Source organism: Hakea prostrata, chromosome 3 (genome assembly GCF_041222555.1).
Source record: "Hakea prostrata isolate BN-2017 chromosome 3, UWA_Hpros_2, whole genome shotgun sequence".
Classification (NCBI taxonomy): domain Eukaryota; kingdom Viridiplantae; phylum Streptophyta; class Magnoliopsida; order Proteales; family Proteaceae; genus Hakea; species Hakea prostrata.
In genome coordinates, this window is record NC_142602.1 from 8,619,714 (window position 1) to 8,638,363 (window position 18,650).

Here is an 18,650-nt window from a genome sequence, read left to right on the forward strand (position 1 = left end):
ACCGATAAATTAAAAAAAGAGAGAGCGGCACTGATAATTACCCTTTTATTTTTCATTTTAGAAATACTTAAAACAAAGTGGTGAATACGAAGTTGACAATTTGTATATGTCGTTTAATAATTCCATAACTTATTCTAGACATAAAAGCTACATTATTATGTTACTTTTTTCTTAAACCCTATTACAATAGTAGGATATTCCATAATTTTTTGTTAATAAGAGGCTATACAGAAGTTAATAATTTTACATTCCTAATTAGTAGGGTGCAAGTTTGGTCTGGTTCATTTCTAACAAAGAAATAAATTGTAGGAAATGAATAATCCATTTTATTGTAAATGGGTGACAATTGTCTTAGCATCCTTACCAAAAAAAACAAAAAGACAATTGTCTTAAAATCACATCCAAAGATTGGCGTCCATTTATATCAAATTATTTTTTAAATTTAATTACAAATTTTTTATGTGACTTAAATCAACCATTTGATGTGACATCAAGACACATGTTACACATCCACAAAGAAATGGACCTGGTAAATTTCCCCTTACGGTCTTAACTCCAAATAGGGTTTGAGATCAAGAATTTGGCCTTGAGGCCAGATTAGGGCCAAAATATTCTAACCCTAGGGCCAAGGGTGGGCTTAAGATTATTTTCAGGTCCGCCGGGCCTGTCCCGAGCGATCGCTGATTTTTTGCCCTAATCTTGACTCTAATTTTGTCCTTGATGTTTGATCTCAATAAATTAAGAACAGAGACATCGATATGACCAATCAAGGCGAAAATGAACTTGACTTGGTCCTGTAAGACTTAAGGTCAGGAACAATAATCCGTAGCCCTAAATTAGGGTCAAAGTATGAATGAAATTAGATTAAAACATATAAGGTTAGGATTGCAAAAGTCCGGTCCAACCCGACCCTGTTGCAGCCCTGCTAATCAGGGAATGTAAAACACCTTAACAAAGAGAAATCCAACGAGATCGTTTGCATCCCAATCATTTTGATCTGGATCAGTATCTTGAATAACATTATCTGAGTTACAAATCGATTCATCATCCAGAACCGATTACTGAAAGTTTACCAGGAAGAACGACACTGATCAATTTATTACAAATGTTGCATGGAAGGACATATTGACCAAGCACTGTTGCCCATCTTCACCTACTACTCGACGAGCACCTGGTTTATTCAGCAGAGACAAAAATAAACAAAAGCACAGACTCCTAAAATAATCAGTTTTATTGCTTACAGCAAGGGATGTTAGATACAGAAAACAGTCAATCCAAAGAAGCACCCCCCAAAAACAATACACAACAGAAACAAATTTGCCACACAAGTAGTTGAAGGGCTCCACTTCAGTGATGCGAACGGTTGAGATCGAGATCTCAACGGAGATTTCAATCTCGACCGTTTGCCGCAATTGCTGCACATTAATTACGCAGCACCCAAGCAATTTCCGTAGTTGAAAGGCAAACATCCATTTCTAGGACTTCCAGCTAATCCAACTCTGTCAAACTTCTAGAGAATTCAAATACTTGAAAGAATCGGGTTACCATGCAAAACAAATAAATAACCTTATAAAACAAATTGTTTACCTTCGTCAAAATGGATGCTGGGGGACAACATTTACATAGATTTATTTACAATCCACATCCATCTAATAAGAGCCCCGGAAGCAGCTACATTCTGTCCAACTAATGCATCACCTGGAAATTTATCAGGAAAATAAGTACCTCATGAATCAGACACTGGATAAAAATGATCATAAAGACATAAATACTAAAAGAGCTTTTGATGAATAGATATCTCCAACCCCCACCCAACCCAATCCTCAAAGTTCCAGGGAAGCATGAATTTACAGCTGATCTTGCTAACTGAATTACAAAGTATCCTTCTAAATTAAGGAAAAAGGGCTTGTAAAATAATCTACTGTTGAAAACATGCATCTACATACAAGGACTTCTACCATAATTGCATAGAAGTTAAACTACAAATCTCACACACCAAAACTAACCAAACCAGTTGAACATATCCAATGCCTAACACATCGAAAAACTTAGATATACAATGGTAAGTCAGTGTCATAAAGCAGTTGTCTATTAGCACAGATCTCATTGTCTCCACGGCACCAACTACCAACCATAAGCACCATAGAGATGTTCCACTGAAGAATTTGGTAAATAGTTATAGAATCTACTCCGAGATTTTTTCTGCTATGAAGACAATGTTTTCAAGAAAATAAATATTGTGATCAAGCTTACCTATTATATACATAAAGGGTACGATGACCTGAAGGAAAATTTAGGATCAGCGCCAATATTGAGCCCACCGATGAATGGTCTCAACCATTTGAGGGAACAAGGCACTAACACTCTCGTTGATGAGATCCTGGAAAAAGTGTATGGAGTCCTCATCATCCAAGTCCAACCGAAACTTCTCTTGAAGCTACAAGCATAAAATAATAAATAAATAAATAAAACTTGAGAGACTTGGGACACGCAGCAGGGATCTGCACATTTTTATTGGAGGATACAGTTAAGAGTTGGAGTTCACCTTAAGAATGCCCTTTTCAGGATCAGAAGCTATGTCAGGAATGTTGGATCCAGCCATCAAATAGAATAAATTCAAGATGAGGTTGCTAGATTTCCTAAGGATGTTGTACGCTTCACAACAATAGGATTTGAACCTCGTATAATACTGGCTGCAAGAGAAAACTCATAATCGAATTATACAGGAACCATTTAACACCAAGATACAAGATACCAAATAAGGCATAACCAACATATAGTCATTCTGGGCATGTTAACACATCAACTGCATTGTGGCTGTAGGCTTATTCCACCAAGGCATCTGACCTTCCAGTCATGGAACCAGTTCAAAGATGGAATGTCGCCTACTGAAAAGCAGGTTTAGACCTAGAATTTATTAGTTTTTTTTTTTTTTTGGGGGGGGTGGGGGGGGGGGTGAAGGGTGGGTAGCAGCCCAAGAATTGACACAAGGTGATTCGTATATCATTAAGGGCCTGAAGGCACATACATGCCCTTGTGCACAACACTACCAATCACTTCAGTGCATGGTTTACCAGTACCACAATTTGTCATCGAGCATCTTGACACTTCAAAACATACCAAAACAAATCTGACCAAAGAAACCACCCTAACAAAAATTAAACCAACAATTATTTATAACAAGGAAATGATACCTCTCTGCTCCACCCATAGCCTCAACCATTTCTTTGCACAGTTTCATTGGTGGAGGGAATGGTTTAGGATCCCTACCAAGAATGAAACCAAAATCCACATGGAAGAGACGCCCATCGTCCCTAAGGAGAAGGTTGTCAAGATGCCTACAACTCAAAGAGACCAATTTCTTTAGTCAAACATGTAGATTGAAATTGGTTTGGCATGTATACAAGTTTTCAGTGATTTTTTTTAACATACAGGAACTGTCAGCAACAGGAGCCCTCAGTATTTGTTTAAGAAACATGAACAAGTTGTTTGGCCACTATATTTAGAAGTAGCCCATAACAATAAAAGAGAACAAGCTCAGACCAGATCTAAACAAAAGTTAAGGAGTCGAGAGAAACTACAAAATAAAGTAGCTGCTCTACATAGCCCATTCTTGTAGAAGCACATGTCCTTCAATTAAAATGATCGCATGGAAATATAGCTGCTCCCTTAAGATGACATGAACACATTGGAGTTTAATCATGGAGTCACATTCAACACCATTTGGCATAAAAAATTACTAGTACAGTAAATTACAGCTCCATAAGTCATATAGTTCATCATGATCCAGCTGCCAACTTCAATTATAACAGTCATGAACCCTTTAAAAGTAATAGACCAACAGAGTGTGGTAGCGTGTGTGTGTGTTTTGATGTCTCCAATTCTCCCCTAAATATGATGGGAACCTAGTCTGCTTGTAACCAGATTCCCCCCTCTTTTTTCACCCCAAGTTCCATTTCTCTCTCAGTGCTGAAGTGGGTGTTTCATTGTGATTTCCCCTACCCCCCAAATCTGACTAACCTTCACTTGTCCTCAGTGTCTCCTCACCAACAGCTCTGCCCCGGCATCCCCCTCCTTAATGCAGACATTTGAAGGGGTCTGCTATGGTGGTGGACTTATAGTGAGAAAAGTAGGGGAAAGTCGCAGGAAAGGGAGAAGAGAACACACAATCCAATTTTTGGAACAAAAAACTTCTATCTCAATCCATCCTGGCAATCACTAGATTACAAGCAAATATATAAGGGACATACCAAGACTCCATCTAAGACTGCAACAATTTGAAATGACCTTGCGAGTAGCAACTCAACTCTAACTTTTAAATAGGAAACTAAAAACAATTAAAAGACTAGAATAATAGATACTAAGAAAATTAACTTCTTCCAACCCTTATTGGACCAAAAACTCTTGAACCAGCTCTTGTTGGTTTGGGCTACAAAGTCTAGCTTGGCAGACCATCCAATCAAGTGATACTGCATCACTCCCCCTGCCCGTTGTTTCTTCTTGCATAAACAATTTGCAGAAGAATGAAGTCCCACATTTTCAGAAAGTACCAATGAACCCAGAAAACCAAGGAGTCTAGGGAGACTTTGAATCTACCCACTGTGAGGGTTAAGGTATGCTTGACAACCCTCACCAGGGGTTATGAGGAGCCTCTCTCTTGTTTCTGCAAAGCTAATTTTAAGCCAAATAATCCAAATTTTCACTCTTACCAGTGCCCATCGAACCAACAATTACTAAAAGCACCAAATCATTTTCTAAGAGACATGGAACAAATCATGTAATTCCCATGTGGATTAGTGCAAATTACAGATCAAACAATAAAGACAGGAGAAGGAATAATATCTATCAGCTTGTAACCAATGTGATCAGCAATGGAAAAAGAGTTATTTGACTGATGCATCCAATGGGACCCCTTGTATCCCTCTTTCCATTTTTTCCCCAAATTTCACTGGCAGGGTTTCCAATCCTCTGGTGAATCGAAATTCAGTCAATGCTCTCCGGGGTGTTGCATCTCTTAGGAGGATCCGTCGGCTGATCCCTTTGGCCTATCACCTATTCCTCAACATGATCTCCCCACTCTCCACTGTGGAGTGAGACCCACAAACACCAGCTCTCCACAGATCAAACAGATCTTGCATCTTCAAGACCAGTGAAGAAAAGAGAGCAGTGATCCATTATTTTCAAGAATATTATCCCCACTGTCCTGATGGGTGTTGTCAAAAGTGGACAGAGGGGAGACAGAGGATGGTAGTGGCAGTTATACTGGTTGCAGTTTAGGCCTTTCAATTTTCTGGCGCATCATCTGATGATGGGAAAACAAGTCTGGCCGCAAAACAAACCCTTATTTTTAATACAGCACGAAATTAAAAATTCAAACCCCACCCATTTCATGTATGTTTTGAATTTTTAACCTTCTAAATAACTATAAAGAAACTCCATATAACATATGCTATTTCTAGTACATGGAGGCAATGAAATGATTTCTTTACATTTCATAGAACAGAGCTAAAATGATTACCTGTCACCAATCCCTAAAATGTATGTTATAACAGAGTAGCCAGCACAGCTTTTTATAAATGTTTCAAGACAGGTGGCTGTTATCCCAAAGGGCCCATCTTCATCAGGATGAAATTTCTGCAGATAGCTAATGATACTACGATGCTCTGACAGAATCTGGAAATATAGGAAACAAAATTCATGAATTCACTGCAGGATGATTCATGTTAAAATTCATAAGTAAAGCTCAAGGAAAGAGCCACAAATCAAGGGGTACAAAATACAAGTGAAGATGAGTGACGGATATTTCGTTAGACCCATTGCGCAAAAAATGTAATCAAAAGTTGAGGAAAAAAAATTTGTACACAAGTTCAAACAAAGTCTCTAGATTCTCAGCAATAATGTGGCAATGATTACTGATGAATGATGATCATTCACAGGTGAGAGCACACTCAAAAACTCACCGAGATCTCCATAATGTTTCTTGGTTACTTGAGAGACAAGACAAGATGGAGGTCAAAACCTTGGCTTACCACAACTCAACCAAGATCTTGAATATATTGGTAAGATCTCGGCAAACACCTGTATCAGATTTCCATAGTAATTTATGCTTCCCCACCTTTATGTGGTCACTATAGTTGGGTACCAAATGGTCTCAATAATTATAGTCAACTATTAATAGCAGAGTATACTTGTAAAATAAATACTCAAGGACTCTCACATGTGCTAAGGAACTGGATGGTATGAACTCCATCATTCCTTCATCTGGTCCAGTTGCTAGTACTCTGTATGGAGTTAAATGCATATCAAGATTCTCCAATTTGAGCAACCGATCCATCAGAGAAACCATTTGAACAACCTAAACAAGAAAGAAAGATCAGCAAATCATGGTTGCTACAATACCAGATGAATAAAAGTACACACTCAAAACATATACATTTGCAGACATACACAACTAACCCCATTCCCAAAGAAAATCCTTTTAGGAGAGACAAATAAGCATGGATAACAGCCCTGAATGTGGAAATTCATTAAAAAGGTGGAATTTAGCATATACCAGTTGGTCCTGACGTAGGTCATCTCCCTTCTTAAAAATGATCTTGTAGCTTCCCCCCTCTGATGTTCGAAACGTCAAGCGCAGAGGATGCAATGCACTTTTAAAGACTGATGACTCTGAAGGCACGATCCCGGTGATAAGCACAGCAGGTGCCAATGGCGACCGTATTGGCTGAGCATGCAGCAAAATGCCAGAATATGACATCACATAATTAAAGACAATGCACGAGGAAAATCCCAAAAAGTCAGCAAGTACTGATTAGGTATTTTCCCCCAATAAGTCTACTACAATATTTTCATTTCCTGAGAATATGGGATAGAAGGGTCCAGCCTCCATTTAGTCTTCTATGATTCTATCAGATAATTGATAAATGGAAACTGGATAAATTCTGAACACAAAACTTTACAGGGGAAAGAAAAAATTACCTCTTCAAAGTAGGTAAGTTCACTAAGAAGACCAGAAAGTAACTGTCTTAGCTTTTCAATTTTCTTCTGGGTCCCTCCACGTACATTTCTAACATCTCTCATTATAGAACATAACTGGGCAGTCAGTTCTGTTTGACGCACCAAACTTTGCCACAACTTGTATCCATCTTCATCACTATTAACACCGCCTGTCAACTTAGTAAAGAGTAGGCAAACATTTCAGGCTACCAGTAGAAGCTTCTAGCAACAGTAAGAAGCCCAACCTACAAAATTTCCTTGACATAAAGTATGAGCTATAATTATTTTAAATTTGACTTGGAGGGAGTTCACCATTTTAATAGTGTTGTATGATATCTTCTTCAATGAGAAAGCAATATGTAATGAAAGATGAACTCCCAACTCTTATATCAATTCAGCATATTTGGAATTCAGTTTCCTTCAACATCACAAACAAGTTGTCTGTGGCCCCTTTCAAATGTGCTCTGTCCCAGAAATAGGCAAATTGCTGCCTCTTGGAGCCTCTCCCACTCCTTGTAATGTGGGTGTGATCTTTTATTAATTTTTTATTTTTTTACTTTTTATTTTCTCCTTGCATATGCTTTGTCCCCTTGAAGGCGAAGTCTCTTCTCTTTGGTAATGACTTTTATTCAAACCCCCACCCCTCACACTGACACACACACACAAAAGAACCAACAGGGAGAAAGAAGGGGGAATACAAGGAGGGCAGAGATTTTCCTTGTTTGCTGGATTGTACCCATCTTAGTTTCAGCTTTCCCTGTTTATCTTTTACCATTTTGCTTCTCACATCTCCTCCCACCCCTGTTTTCCCATCTATTTGTTCATTTATGCTAGACCTCAGTTTTCCATATACTATTTTGATTGGATCTGAGAATTTTTTTTTTAATGAAATGAAAACATATTTGTCATATTAGATTTAACTTTCACTGCTTTGGACTGCTCCGGTGACAACAATATATGTGAAAGAAATTAGTATGTCTTTCTCACGTTTGTACAAGGTAGCAATTTGCAAATTGATTCCACAAATTGGCTGGACCTTTGGTTTATTTTTGGATTCACTAGCTGTCAAATATCTGGAATCAAATAATCAAGGATTTGTAGCATTCACTGAACACCAATTTTCATGATATTTTACCCCCATGTATCAGGATAACAATACTATGTAGAGAGAGACACATCGATATTGTGCAAAACAACAACAAACAACAACAAGCCTTGTCCCAACTAAATGGGGTCGGTTACAAGGAACCTTGCCTTCCAAGTTCCAACCAGCCACTTCTCTTAAGGTTATCTTAAGTCTGCCCTAGTTCTTCTAATTCCTTCAATCTAGATTAAATCACTTTTCTGTATAAAGGCATTTAAGGGTCTCCATTGAACATGATTGTACCACCTCAATTGACTTTCTCATAGGTTGTCATTTATTAGAGCGGCTCCTAGACCAGCTCTAATGTGATCATTCTTTACCTTATCCATCCTAGTTTTGCCACTTATCCATCTTAGCATCCTCTGCTACATTGAGTTTATCTATATGATGTTTCTTAGCAAGGCCATACCTTCATAATATTATCTTCAAGAATCTCATAGGTACAGTAAAAACGCTTTGCATATGCAGGATCATGGAGCTCCACAGCCACATAGCATCGCAGTAAACTAGCCAATTCAATGTTGCACAATGCTGTCAAAATTCCATAAGAATGCTTTCAGATGAGATTGAGAAATTAACTGTCAATTACTGTGGAAGCTTGGTATTAAAAAGAATGTTTCTTAGACAGATAATATAAACATACAGCGTTGCACGAGGAAATGAGAAAGACGAGATTTATCAGAACGCTCAAATCGAAGAGCTTGAACCAGCTGAAGTAAGTAACACTGAAGCTCTTCATCATCAGCTCTTTCAAGGACGCTCACAGCGTAAGCACGAACCTGTTCAGGGAGGAAGAATAAGTACATACATATACCAGAAATCCATGTAACTTAAAATAAAAGAGTAGTGCAGTATAATTAGGATGAAGCAAAAAAGGAATTTCCCAGCAGCACTGGAAGACCAAAGACATCTGAAGGTTTTCTTGACCAGGGATGATACCAAAATGCAAGAAGTGATACAAAAGCAGACACTAACCAATATAAATGTCAAAAATAATTTGCCCCTCCATACTATACTTGGGGATATTCGCTCATGTTCAAATCTATATTATACTCTACTCATCTAACTGAAAATGATAAGAACTTGCAACATCATATTCACCCCCCCCCCCCCCAAAAAAAAAACCACTTGCAAAATCATGAGAATTGGGAAAACTGACTTCGTAGAACACACGCCAAGGCAGCTTGCTTTCATTCAGCAACCCAATCTTCTGTGTCTGATAAGAGGTTTCATGGTAGGGAGCGATGAATTGAAATTCCCACTTGCAATTTGATGATCAAACAAAAGGATTATAATCTTAGTCTGCTGAAATTTTTTTTGAGGATCTGAGAAGGTGAAAAGTGATGGTATTACTTTGGAATGAAACATAGAAACTAAATTAGTAGACCGTTTATGTTGTGCAGTGGAGAGGAGTTTCATGAGTATCTTAGGCTCCCCAAATGGTGAAGAATACCTTTATTCCAATCAATCCACTTATTCCTCATCAGTCTTCCAAGCCTCATCTGTAACTCTTGACATTTGGCTCATAAAAGGCTCATTATCCACACAAAAACAAAAACAAAAATTTTAATAGATGCTGCATCTAGCTTCAATTTATAAAGACTCAATTTCTATCTTTTCACTCGGCATACTCAATATTTGATGCACTATCCTGTAGAATGAAAATGGTAGACTGGTTTTTCTACCAACCCTTTTTGGGTGGTAGGGATAGAACAGAAAATAACAGAATGCATTCAGGTCTCAAACCTGAATAATAGGAACATGCTAAATGCACGCCCAAGCTAATTTTACAGTGAATCTTACTTGAGTGCAAGTGACACTAAGATAGACATCAATTTAAATAAGCAAAAGAGGAGTAGAGGACAGTGCTCCACTGCATTAAAATTAGGAGCTTCTACAGACAATGAAAGATTATGTTCAATATGCACCTCTTCACTTTCAAAAATGGGAGATAAAAGCTCCAGTGCATCAGTCACATCAATGGTTTCCCACTTCCCCATCAGTTCTATTGCTTGCTTTGCCTCCTGTAAATACATCAACATGTGAATCTTCATGCAACAATGTTTTAATTTATGTTCAAAACTATTGCAACAAACCTAATAACCATAGAATAAGGTTCCTCAACACAGGATGATAGAAGCAAACAGAACCAGAAATCTAGAACTGGAAAATAATTTTAATAGCATTAAAATTTAAACATATGGGAAGACCATTTGAAAGTTTTGAAGCTAACTCAAACCATTTGGGGCCTTCTTAAGAGTCCCCCAATATGGGCCATCATAACTAATTCTGCCTGTTTATCTTGGGGAGCTAAATCATTAATTTGAGATCACAAAAAGATGACTAAGTTTTGCAATATATGTCATAGCAAAACTAATTTTTGTAGGACTTCCCAAGATCTTAGCACCCCCCCCTTCCCAGTAGAGCATGCAATTCATCGCGCAAAATTTTACAAGACCAACACTATGTTTCAGTGAAATTGATAACTATGCTGAACCAATAGAATACTAAGGTAGATTATAAAAAATCAATCATATCATAGTCCCATATAACTATCACTTTCCACATTGTTAATGTCTACAGAATCACAGATAAAGGGATATTCCAAAATTGACTTGTAAATAACAGGAAAGAAAAGAAATGAACTTTGGGCTGAGAACAAACATAACTCACGACAGTCTAATGGTGAAACAGGATACATGTAGTAAACACCATTCAGTTGGAAAGATGATCAAGCCGGATTATACAATTCAACAACAAATCGTGCACTTAATTGAAGCATTTCTTATGTGAACACAACTTGGACCCCTGGCTGAAACCCCAAGTGGGCCCACAAGAGGGCTCTAAGAAGCTTCCCTAGACTGGCCAAACCCCCTAATAGGGATATTTTGGGCATTTTCTGCCCTTACTAGTTGGAAAGATGATTAAGTTGGATTATATAATTCAACAACAAATTGGTGCACTTAATTGAAGCATTTCTGATGTGAACACAACTTGGACCCCTGGCTGAAACCCTAAGTGGGCCCACAAGAGGGCTCTAAGAAGCCTCCCTAGGCTGGTCGAATCCCCTAATAGGGGTATTTTGGGCATTTTCTGCCCTGAATAGTTGCTGGAATTTAATTCCAGTTTAATTTCTAGAGTTCAAGTTTGTTAAAGAGTCTTATTTGAGTAGTAGTTGAGTTAGTGATCGAGCCCCTAGTTCTTTAAAACTCTTTGAGCATGTGCTTGTTAGAGTCTAAATTAATTAATACTTTTATTTCAGCATGTGTCCATTAGGAACCTTTAGATGCTTAGAGTTTATTTTAATGGTTAACGTCATGTGGTGGGATCCTAATCTATAAAGGAATCCCACTTAAGAGTCTAGTTCTTTTAGTAGACTATAAATAGCCTATTCTTTCTTTGTCATTCTTCAATTTTGATCAACTAAAATTAACGTATTTGTGACAACACTAGGTCGTGGTTCCCTTTGGGAGGGCCACGGCGGATTTTGAAGCATTCATCCTCTACATTAAGCAAATATTCTCAAGTTCTAACAGCCATTAACTATCACAGCAGCTTCCACCAAGTAAGTAAACAGCCCAGCCCCTTTTTTCCCGCTCTTCCTTACCCACACAAGGATCACCCACCCCTGCCCCTTCATCTCCAGCCTCTCCCCTGACCCTCCCCTGTTCTGCACACCCTTGTGACCCCCTCCCCCTTGCTGCTGCATCACAGCAGCTGCCCCCCTTAGCCCCTGCCCCTCTCCCCTACGACCCTCCCCAGCCCATTCCACACTCCCCCTAGCACCCGCAAGCTTCCCCACAGCAGCACTAAACCCCCACCCCCTGCAATTCCCCTATTCTCCAGCTCCTTAACCTCCTTTTCTTCTCCCTATAGGATCACACCAACCCCTAGGCCTCAGTCCTACTGCAGTTTTCTTAAATAAACCCTATTTCCCTAGGTCTGAAAAATTCCTGCACTTCATCTTCTTCATCAAAATTTTCTGCACTTCATCTTCAACCTCTAGATCAAAACCCTAGTTCATCTTAAACTCTACCTACACTTCAAATCCATGAGAATCAGGTTTAAAATACAAGGCAGCCAGTACAATCCCTTCTCCCACCCAGCCAAAACATCCAAGCCTGGTTTTCAAACCTTTTTTTTTTTTTAATTAAATCCAGATCTGGAATAAGCATTAAAGCAGAGTTTCAAGTCTTTACACACACCCTACACCTCCTAGAATAACCATTCTCTTTGTTGGAAAATCCTGGGCAGCCCTTAGTTTTAGGGTGTTTTCTCAAAAACCCTAACCTAAAGCTGGGTTTACATCAATTTCATGCCTTTACAAGTTACTTGAGGCGGTTCAACTTCCTAAAAAAGCCTTGGATGTATGAAGTCCACCCTACACAAGCACCATCATTATTAGGTGTAAAATAGCTGTAGGAAGGATCCCTTCACCTGCAGAAAAATTGTGGTTAGGTTTAGGCTGCTTTAAACTTTAACTAGTCTACTATTTGTTCTTGTAGTCATCATTTGAATCTGTAATTCCAAAATGAATTTTAGAGTTATGCTTCACGTGAACATCAACTAGGTTTGAGATGAGTTCCCGTTTGAGTCTCAGTTGTATGCCAGCAATTGTGCCTATAAACATAGATGTAATTGTCCAGCTGAGCCCACGAATAAGAATTTGTTTTCAAGAACTGCTGCCTTTGAATTAGTGGCTCTAATTCCCAAACAACCTCCATGGATTCTCCTCAAGCCGCCAAGTTCAATCTCCATTGAAAGACTCTTATAGTTGCTGGAGTTCATGCAAATTCAATGGTATCTTCAAGAATTCAAGTTGCTGTTCTTCTACATCAGTAAGTTAAATCATCTCCAATCCCTTATCTTTTTCTTCTAATCCTCTACAGCCCCAACCCTACCTTTCCTCTTTGTGACTTCATTTCTGCAAACCCTAGTTGACTCAAAACCTGTCACAGCCCAAATTCATCAGTAGAATCCCTTCAAATTCCATCCATAAAATTCCCACATGGCCACATCTCAGCCAGCACTTGACCTGCACTGCTGCCCCTGTCCTTTAAAGAAATGGATTCCATCAACCCTAAACTCCATTCTGAAACCCTATCTGTTCAATCACTTGAATTCACTCAAATTTGGATAGAACATCTAACCTCCCAGTCCTTACCCATAGATCCCAAGTTAGTCCCAATTTAACCAGTCAAAACCCTAAGATATCCATCATCTTCACCTTTTTCAAAACCTGAAACTCAATTTAGCATTCAAATCACTTATCTAACACCCTAAACCTTCACTGATGCTTCCATCACATTCTTGACCAACCCACTCCCATTACATTCTTGACCAACCCAACCATCAAACCCTAACTCTGATCTAATCGTAGCCCTCTAGTGGACCTCACACCCAATTCTTAACTACTTAAACTCTGCTGTATAATATCCTTTATTCACTCCCAGTTGATCTCTTCTATCAATTTAGGACTACAATACCAATCCAGTTCGATAGTAAACCAAGACCTTGGAAATCAAGTAATAGAATCTTGCAGTTGAAATTAAAAGGAAATTTAAATGGGAAGAACCAAAGAAGAACTTCAAAATTAGACAAAAGAATTAGAGAAAACACACACACAAAAGAAACAAACAAAAAGGAGAATATTCTGACCTGCAGGTCACTCCATTCAACACATCGAAGAAACTTGGTGAGCGCCCTCTTCTCTGACATTAAAGAGAAACGGAACTTCCACAATAATTGCCTCTCATCACCACTCAGGGTCCTTGTAGGAGGGTACTTCAGAATTCTTTGAAGTGATCTTATAACAAAGGAGCAGGGGTTTTTATATATCTTCAGGCACACATAAACAATAAACAAATTCAAAGAGTAGGGAATTTGTATTGAGGAACTATATCAGTGATGAAACAACAGACATTAAAGGGTATTCAAGCATAGAATTTGAGCTTACTTCCTCTCGTTAGAGCTTGGCTTGAGATCCCTGTCAATGATACCACGAGCCAAACTCCTTGCCAGTTTAAGCTGCTTATGCTCAGAAGGATTAATTTTTCCCACTTCTGGGTCCCACACAATAACAAGTTCATTTGTTGATGATACAGGAATTGGTGAAAAGAAATTAGCTCCCGCCTCCTACAGGTCAAAGAAGTAAAAACTATGAAGCACCACTACAGAATTATAGCTCAATCAAATTGAACAATCAGGAAAGAGGATTTCATTAGAAATGGAAGATTAGATTAAGAACTTCATGGGTATGGGTTATAAAATCAGATAGCAGAACACATTTCATTACAACAACATGAAAAGGTAGAAAGCAATTCAATAAGAAATGTAAAGATAAATCCAACAAAGCATATAAACTTGTTGGAAAGTCAAATCCAAAACCTAAAGGCTCTAGGTGAAGAGAGCTCCTTGTGCAATCTAAAAAAGCCACCCTCACCCCTGGTATGTAATCTAACTATGGAGTAGAATCCGCTTTTTAGGATATAAAGGCCACAAAAAGGCTGTGTGACTTCCCACTCCTCTTTTTTGCCTTTGACAATTTGAGTGTTTTCCTCTTCGTCCCTTTCCTATGAATTCGATTTCCATCTCCCACCTATCCATAAATCAATTGCAACTAGTTTTAAGCAGCTGGCTGTTTTACTCCCTCTTCATTTTCTTGTCCCCCTTTGCTCTCCAAAACCTCAAACTTGAAAAGAACTTTATTTCCTGGCTTAATAAAATCAGGACAATGAATAGCTGCAGCATTAAGTGAAGTGCTCTTTTTCTCTCTCACGAGGTGGACACTTGACTTGGTTTTCCCCTCTCACCACCACCCCCCCCCCAAACAAAAAAAAAAAAAAGGGCCCCAAAACCACAAAGGTTCAAATCAACCAATCATCCATCCTGATGAACAAAGTTTTTCACATTTTCTAAGTTAGTTACCACTTAGAAGGGCGGGCCTAGCGCAATGGTGGAGTCTCTCCGGCTTGTGGAGGCGCCCAATCAGCCTCTGCATAGCGGGGAAGGCTGCCTAGAGCCCTCCTCCCCAGACCCCACAGTGTGGGAGCTTCGGCACTGGGTACGCCCTTTTTAGTTACCACTTACCACCAACATAGGTGCTCTGGTTACACATGGCAACATAGTAAAATTCGGCAACAACCTACAAGCCAAGTTGTATTATACAGCTAACCCTCCTCCAAGTGTGAATGTGCATGTCCACACGCAAAAACTCATATATAGTACAAAAAGTTTAAAAACATATCAACTAATTAAGAAAAAATAATACCAAAAACGTACCTGGAAAACAACTCTATGCTCAAAACTGCAAAAGTCAATCACTAGGTATAAATGAGAGCTTCCACTTCTGCAGCTCTCTTTTTCCTTGACTTTCTCCATGGTTTTAAAAGTGAGACGATCCAGCCAATCAATGCGTTGAATCTGTCCTCTTTCATACTTGTTAGCAAGTTTTTCCAAACGCTCCAACTCTCCACGCTCGTGGCGAGGCACCTGCAGGAAGTTAACCCATAACAAAAAAGTGAAAGCAAATGAAACAATATTAGTAACAACATGATAAGTGAGATGGCAATGTTGAGAGATAAATCTCGAAATTTACTTTTCCAGGAGTAGTTGTAGGAAATGATCCATCTGCTTCTTTTCGTGACCAAAGCCTAAGCTTTTCTTTTCCTGTTTTAAGTTGCTTCTTGCTGTTAAAAAGAAGAATGGTAGCCCCACCAATTAATCCTTCATCCTTTTCACATGAAACATCCCAAACCTGGAAGTTAAAGAACACAAAAATCTAATGTTCAACTCCTTCACATAAATTTTCTAACTATTTCATCCAAAAAGGTAATTTTACCCCCTTTTTACATAGCATAATATAATGTATCACCCCCATTTTGTGGAAAATATCATATACCACCCCCCCTTTAAACATGCAAAGCTTACTGTAGATATACAAATCATGGTTGGTAGTGTTGTTCTAAAGAGAAGGATAAGCATTTACACTTTCTATTCTTTATAAATTATAAATTTCCATTCATTTTTAAATTAAAAAAAAAACCAAAAGACAAAAAGAAAAAAGAAAAAGAAATATGAATATAAAGCAATTGATGAACAAAAGATTAATAAATAACACAGCAGAAGAAATTTCTTTATTACCTATATATCTAACACCTTCTACTGCCAAAAAATAACCATTCATTATTCCAAAATTACTCATCTATAAAAAAACAAATAAATAAAAAATTGATTATGCCCTTATACCACTGATGGAAGTTAGGTTAAAAAATAATACGGAATGATTAATTAAGATGGGTTAGGAAAGGATCTAAGAGGGGTAAACAACATTAGTTTACCCTCAGAAAAAGAGGTTACACAAAATTTACCCTAAAAAAAATATGATATCTGACTTGCGGAAGGCATGATGCTGATATAGAGTCAAAGTATTGGTGTTTCAAATTATTAAATTATTAAATAAGTTAAATGGAAAACAACCCAACAAAGATTATGATGTAAATAGGTCAAAGTAACTGTTCTCAAATTTGTCCAAAGAAATTAACATCCTGGTTTTATGTCAACATAATGCAATATCTCTTCTCTTTTTTGGGTAAACAGGATTTCCATTCAACCACAAACGGGTCACAGACTAAGCCCTCCGAGTCAACAAGAGTGTGGGGCCAAGGGGTAGACAAGGGCCAGGAAGTCCAGATACGAGTGGACCGACCACGTGTTGCAGGTGAGTCAGCAATACAATATCTAATGGTACATAGTGCCAATAAGACTGACATCATTATGCTAACAAACTGTATAAATTGCCAGGTACTAGAGAACATTTTTTTCCTGAATTTATTACCACTTCAATCAAGGATACAAAGAAACACATCGCATCTGTTATAAAATTAAATTGTTAGATATTGCTCATAATATGACACAGATTCAATAACAAAAAAGGCTGCACGCAGTGTACAATACTTCATAGTTTAACAGGTTCAAAATGTAAGCCTTAACACTGTTTCAGAGAGGCTGTTTCCACAACTTGATCCCATGACCAAGCGTCATCAAGAGAGCACCTAACCAATGGTCAGGCACGTCCTTCAGGGTGGTGCTTCTTTGTGCCCTCAAATCAAATGCGTAAATATGCTGATATGCAACAAGGAAGTCAAACAGCAAAACCAGCCTGTTTTGGCTTTAATCGTTCCAATGGAGTCCTACTAACTTACAGTGAAAACAAGTTGTGAGTGAGCAGTTAAGTCCCGATACTTCGTGCTAAGAGTGATAAGTTCGTTCCAGCAGTATGGTTTTCCACTGGATTCCAACCTGTAGACTAGGCAAGTTCCATCATGCCAGATATTAAAAAAGGGAGCAGTGTGGATGGTAAAGGGAGAGAAACAAAGGCATAAAAACAACGAACTAGCAACCATGTGACACCTGGTTTTCATAGGAAGTCCAAAAGGAGCGCCATCAATGTATAACCCACACTCGACGTATAGTTCTGCCTTTCTCTCCTTCCCAGTGGAATCAATTTCTGCATAAGGGGACAAATTATGAATAAAACCAGGAAAACCCAAATTTTCCATTTCCGCCTGTGAGTAAACACAGACAGACATAGCAGAACAAAGGCTGAAACACGGACAAACTATACTTACGAACCCTTTAAACTCTATGCACTGGTCGTCGTTGAAAATTCTAGTATTAAACGAGAATTTACCTGACCCAGAAGACTTCGCCGCCGGCAAATTTCCTTCTAATCTTTCTATCCGAAACGCTACTGGAAGACTTATGTCGCACGACAAGAAGAAACGGAACTCATTCCCGTTCATCTCTCAGACCTTGCGAACTGCAAACATTCACGTTAGGGGGTTTCAAAGATTTATGATTGATCGGATTACTGTTTCAAATGATGGATACAAAACTATGATGATTGAACCAAACGAAATTTTTTCAGGATTGAAATACTGATTTCCTATGAGCCTACACATTCCAATTTGGATTCCCGGAAAAAAATCTTGTAATCCAGTGGGGAAATAGATGCAGAGAGATATTTCGTACTCTTCGCTCTCGAATACAGAGAGAAATCTTTTCTTGTAGACTCTGTAAAAGAGACAAATCTTGAACGGTACAAGAAGGGAATACGAAAGGTTGTTCCGTCTGTTTCATATCATTTTCCTCTTTTGTTTTGGGTTTATAAATTCTTTATTTTCATTTTGAGTTGTTGCTCCGTGTTTATTTACCTTTTTTTTATAATTTAATTAATTAATTTAATTCAATTACTTATATGCCACGTTTATTTTTTTGATTTTTCACATACACCCCCAATTTTAATGTGAAATTCATGACATCTCCCCAAAACTACAAAACTTACTAAAAAGTCCAAATAAAATTTATCAAATCATATTTTAAAATACCCGCGAAATTTCCAAAATTATGACTAATTAGATTAGAAATTAGAAAAAGAAAAAAGAAAAAAAAAGGAATGACCGAAAGCCCTATTAAAAACCCATTAAAACCTCGTGGTCGAGCTTTTGCT

General features: G+C 38.2%; 1 protein-coding gene across 4 annotated transcripts; it reads right to left on the reverse strand.

Moving 5' to 3' along the window:
• Window positions 1-859: 859 nt before the first annotated feature.
• On the reverse strand, window positions 860-18,295 carry LOC149020612 (phosphatidylinositol 3-kinase, root isoform). 4 transcript variants are annotated; one of them, XM_089148815.1, is made up of 20 exons: window positions 18,173-18,295; window positions 17,832-17,960; window positions 17,552-17,648; window positions 17,344-17,440; window positions 15,738-15,896; window positions 15,422-15,631; window positions 14,097-14,275; window positions 13,799-13,946; window positions 10,069-10,164; window positions 8,784-8,919; window positions 8,550-8,671; window positions 6,979-7,173; window positions 6,554-6,724; window positions 6,218-6,355; window positions 5,519-5,673; window positions 3,195-3,338; window positions 2,546-2,693; window positions 2,254-2,437; window positions 1,588-1,698; window positions 860-1,507 (listed from the first exon to the last, which is right to left on the reverse strand). In XM_089148815.1, the coding sequence occupies exons 2-18, from the start codon at window positions 17,941-17,943 to the stop codon at window positions 2,300-2,302; spliced, it is 2,445 nt and encodes an 814-aa protein (XP_089004941.1). In that variant the 5' UTR covers window positions 17,944-17,960; window positions 18,173-18,295; the 3' UTR covers window positions 860-1,507; window positions 1,588-1,698; window positions 2,254-2,299. The 4 variants fall into 4 exon arrangements, with proteins under 4 accessions (XP_089004941.1, XP_089004939.1, XP_089004938.1 ...); XM_089148813.1 differs by having other exon boundaries at window positions 860-1,499; window positions 17,832-18,295; XM_089148812.1 differs by having other exon boundaries at window positions 17,832-18,295.
• Window positions 18,296-18,650: the final 355 nt, after the last annotated feature.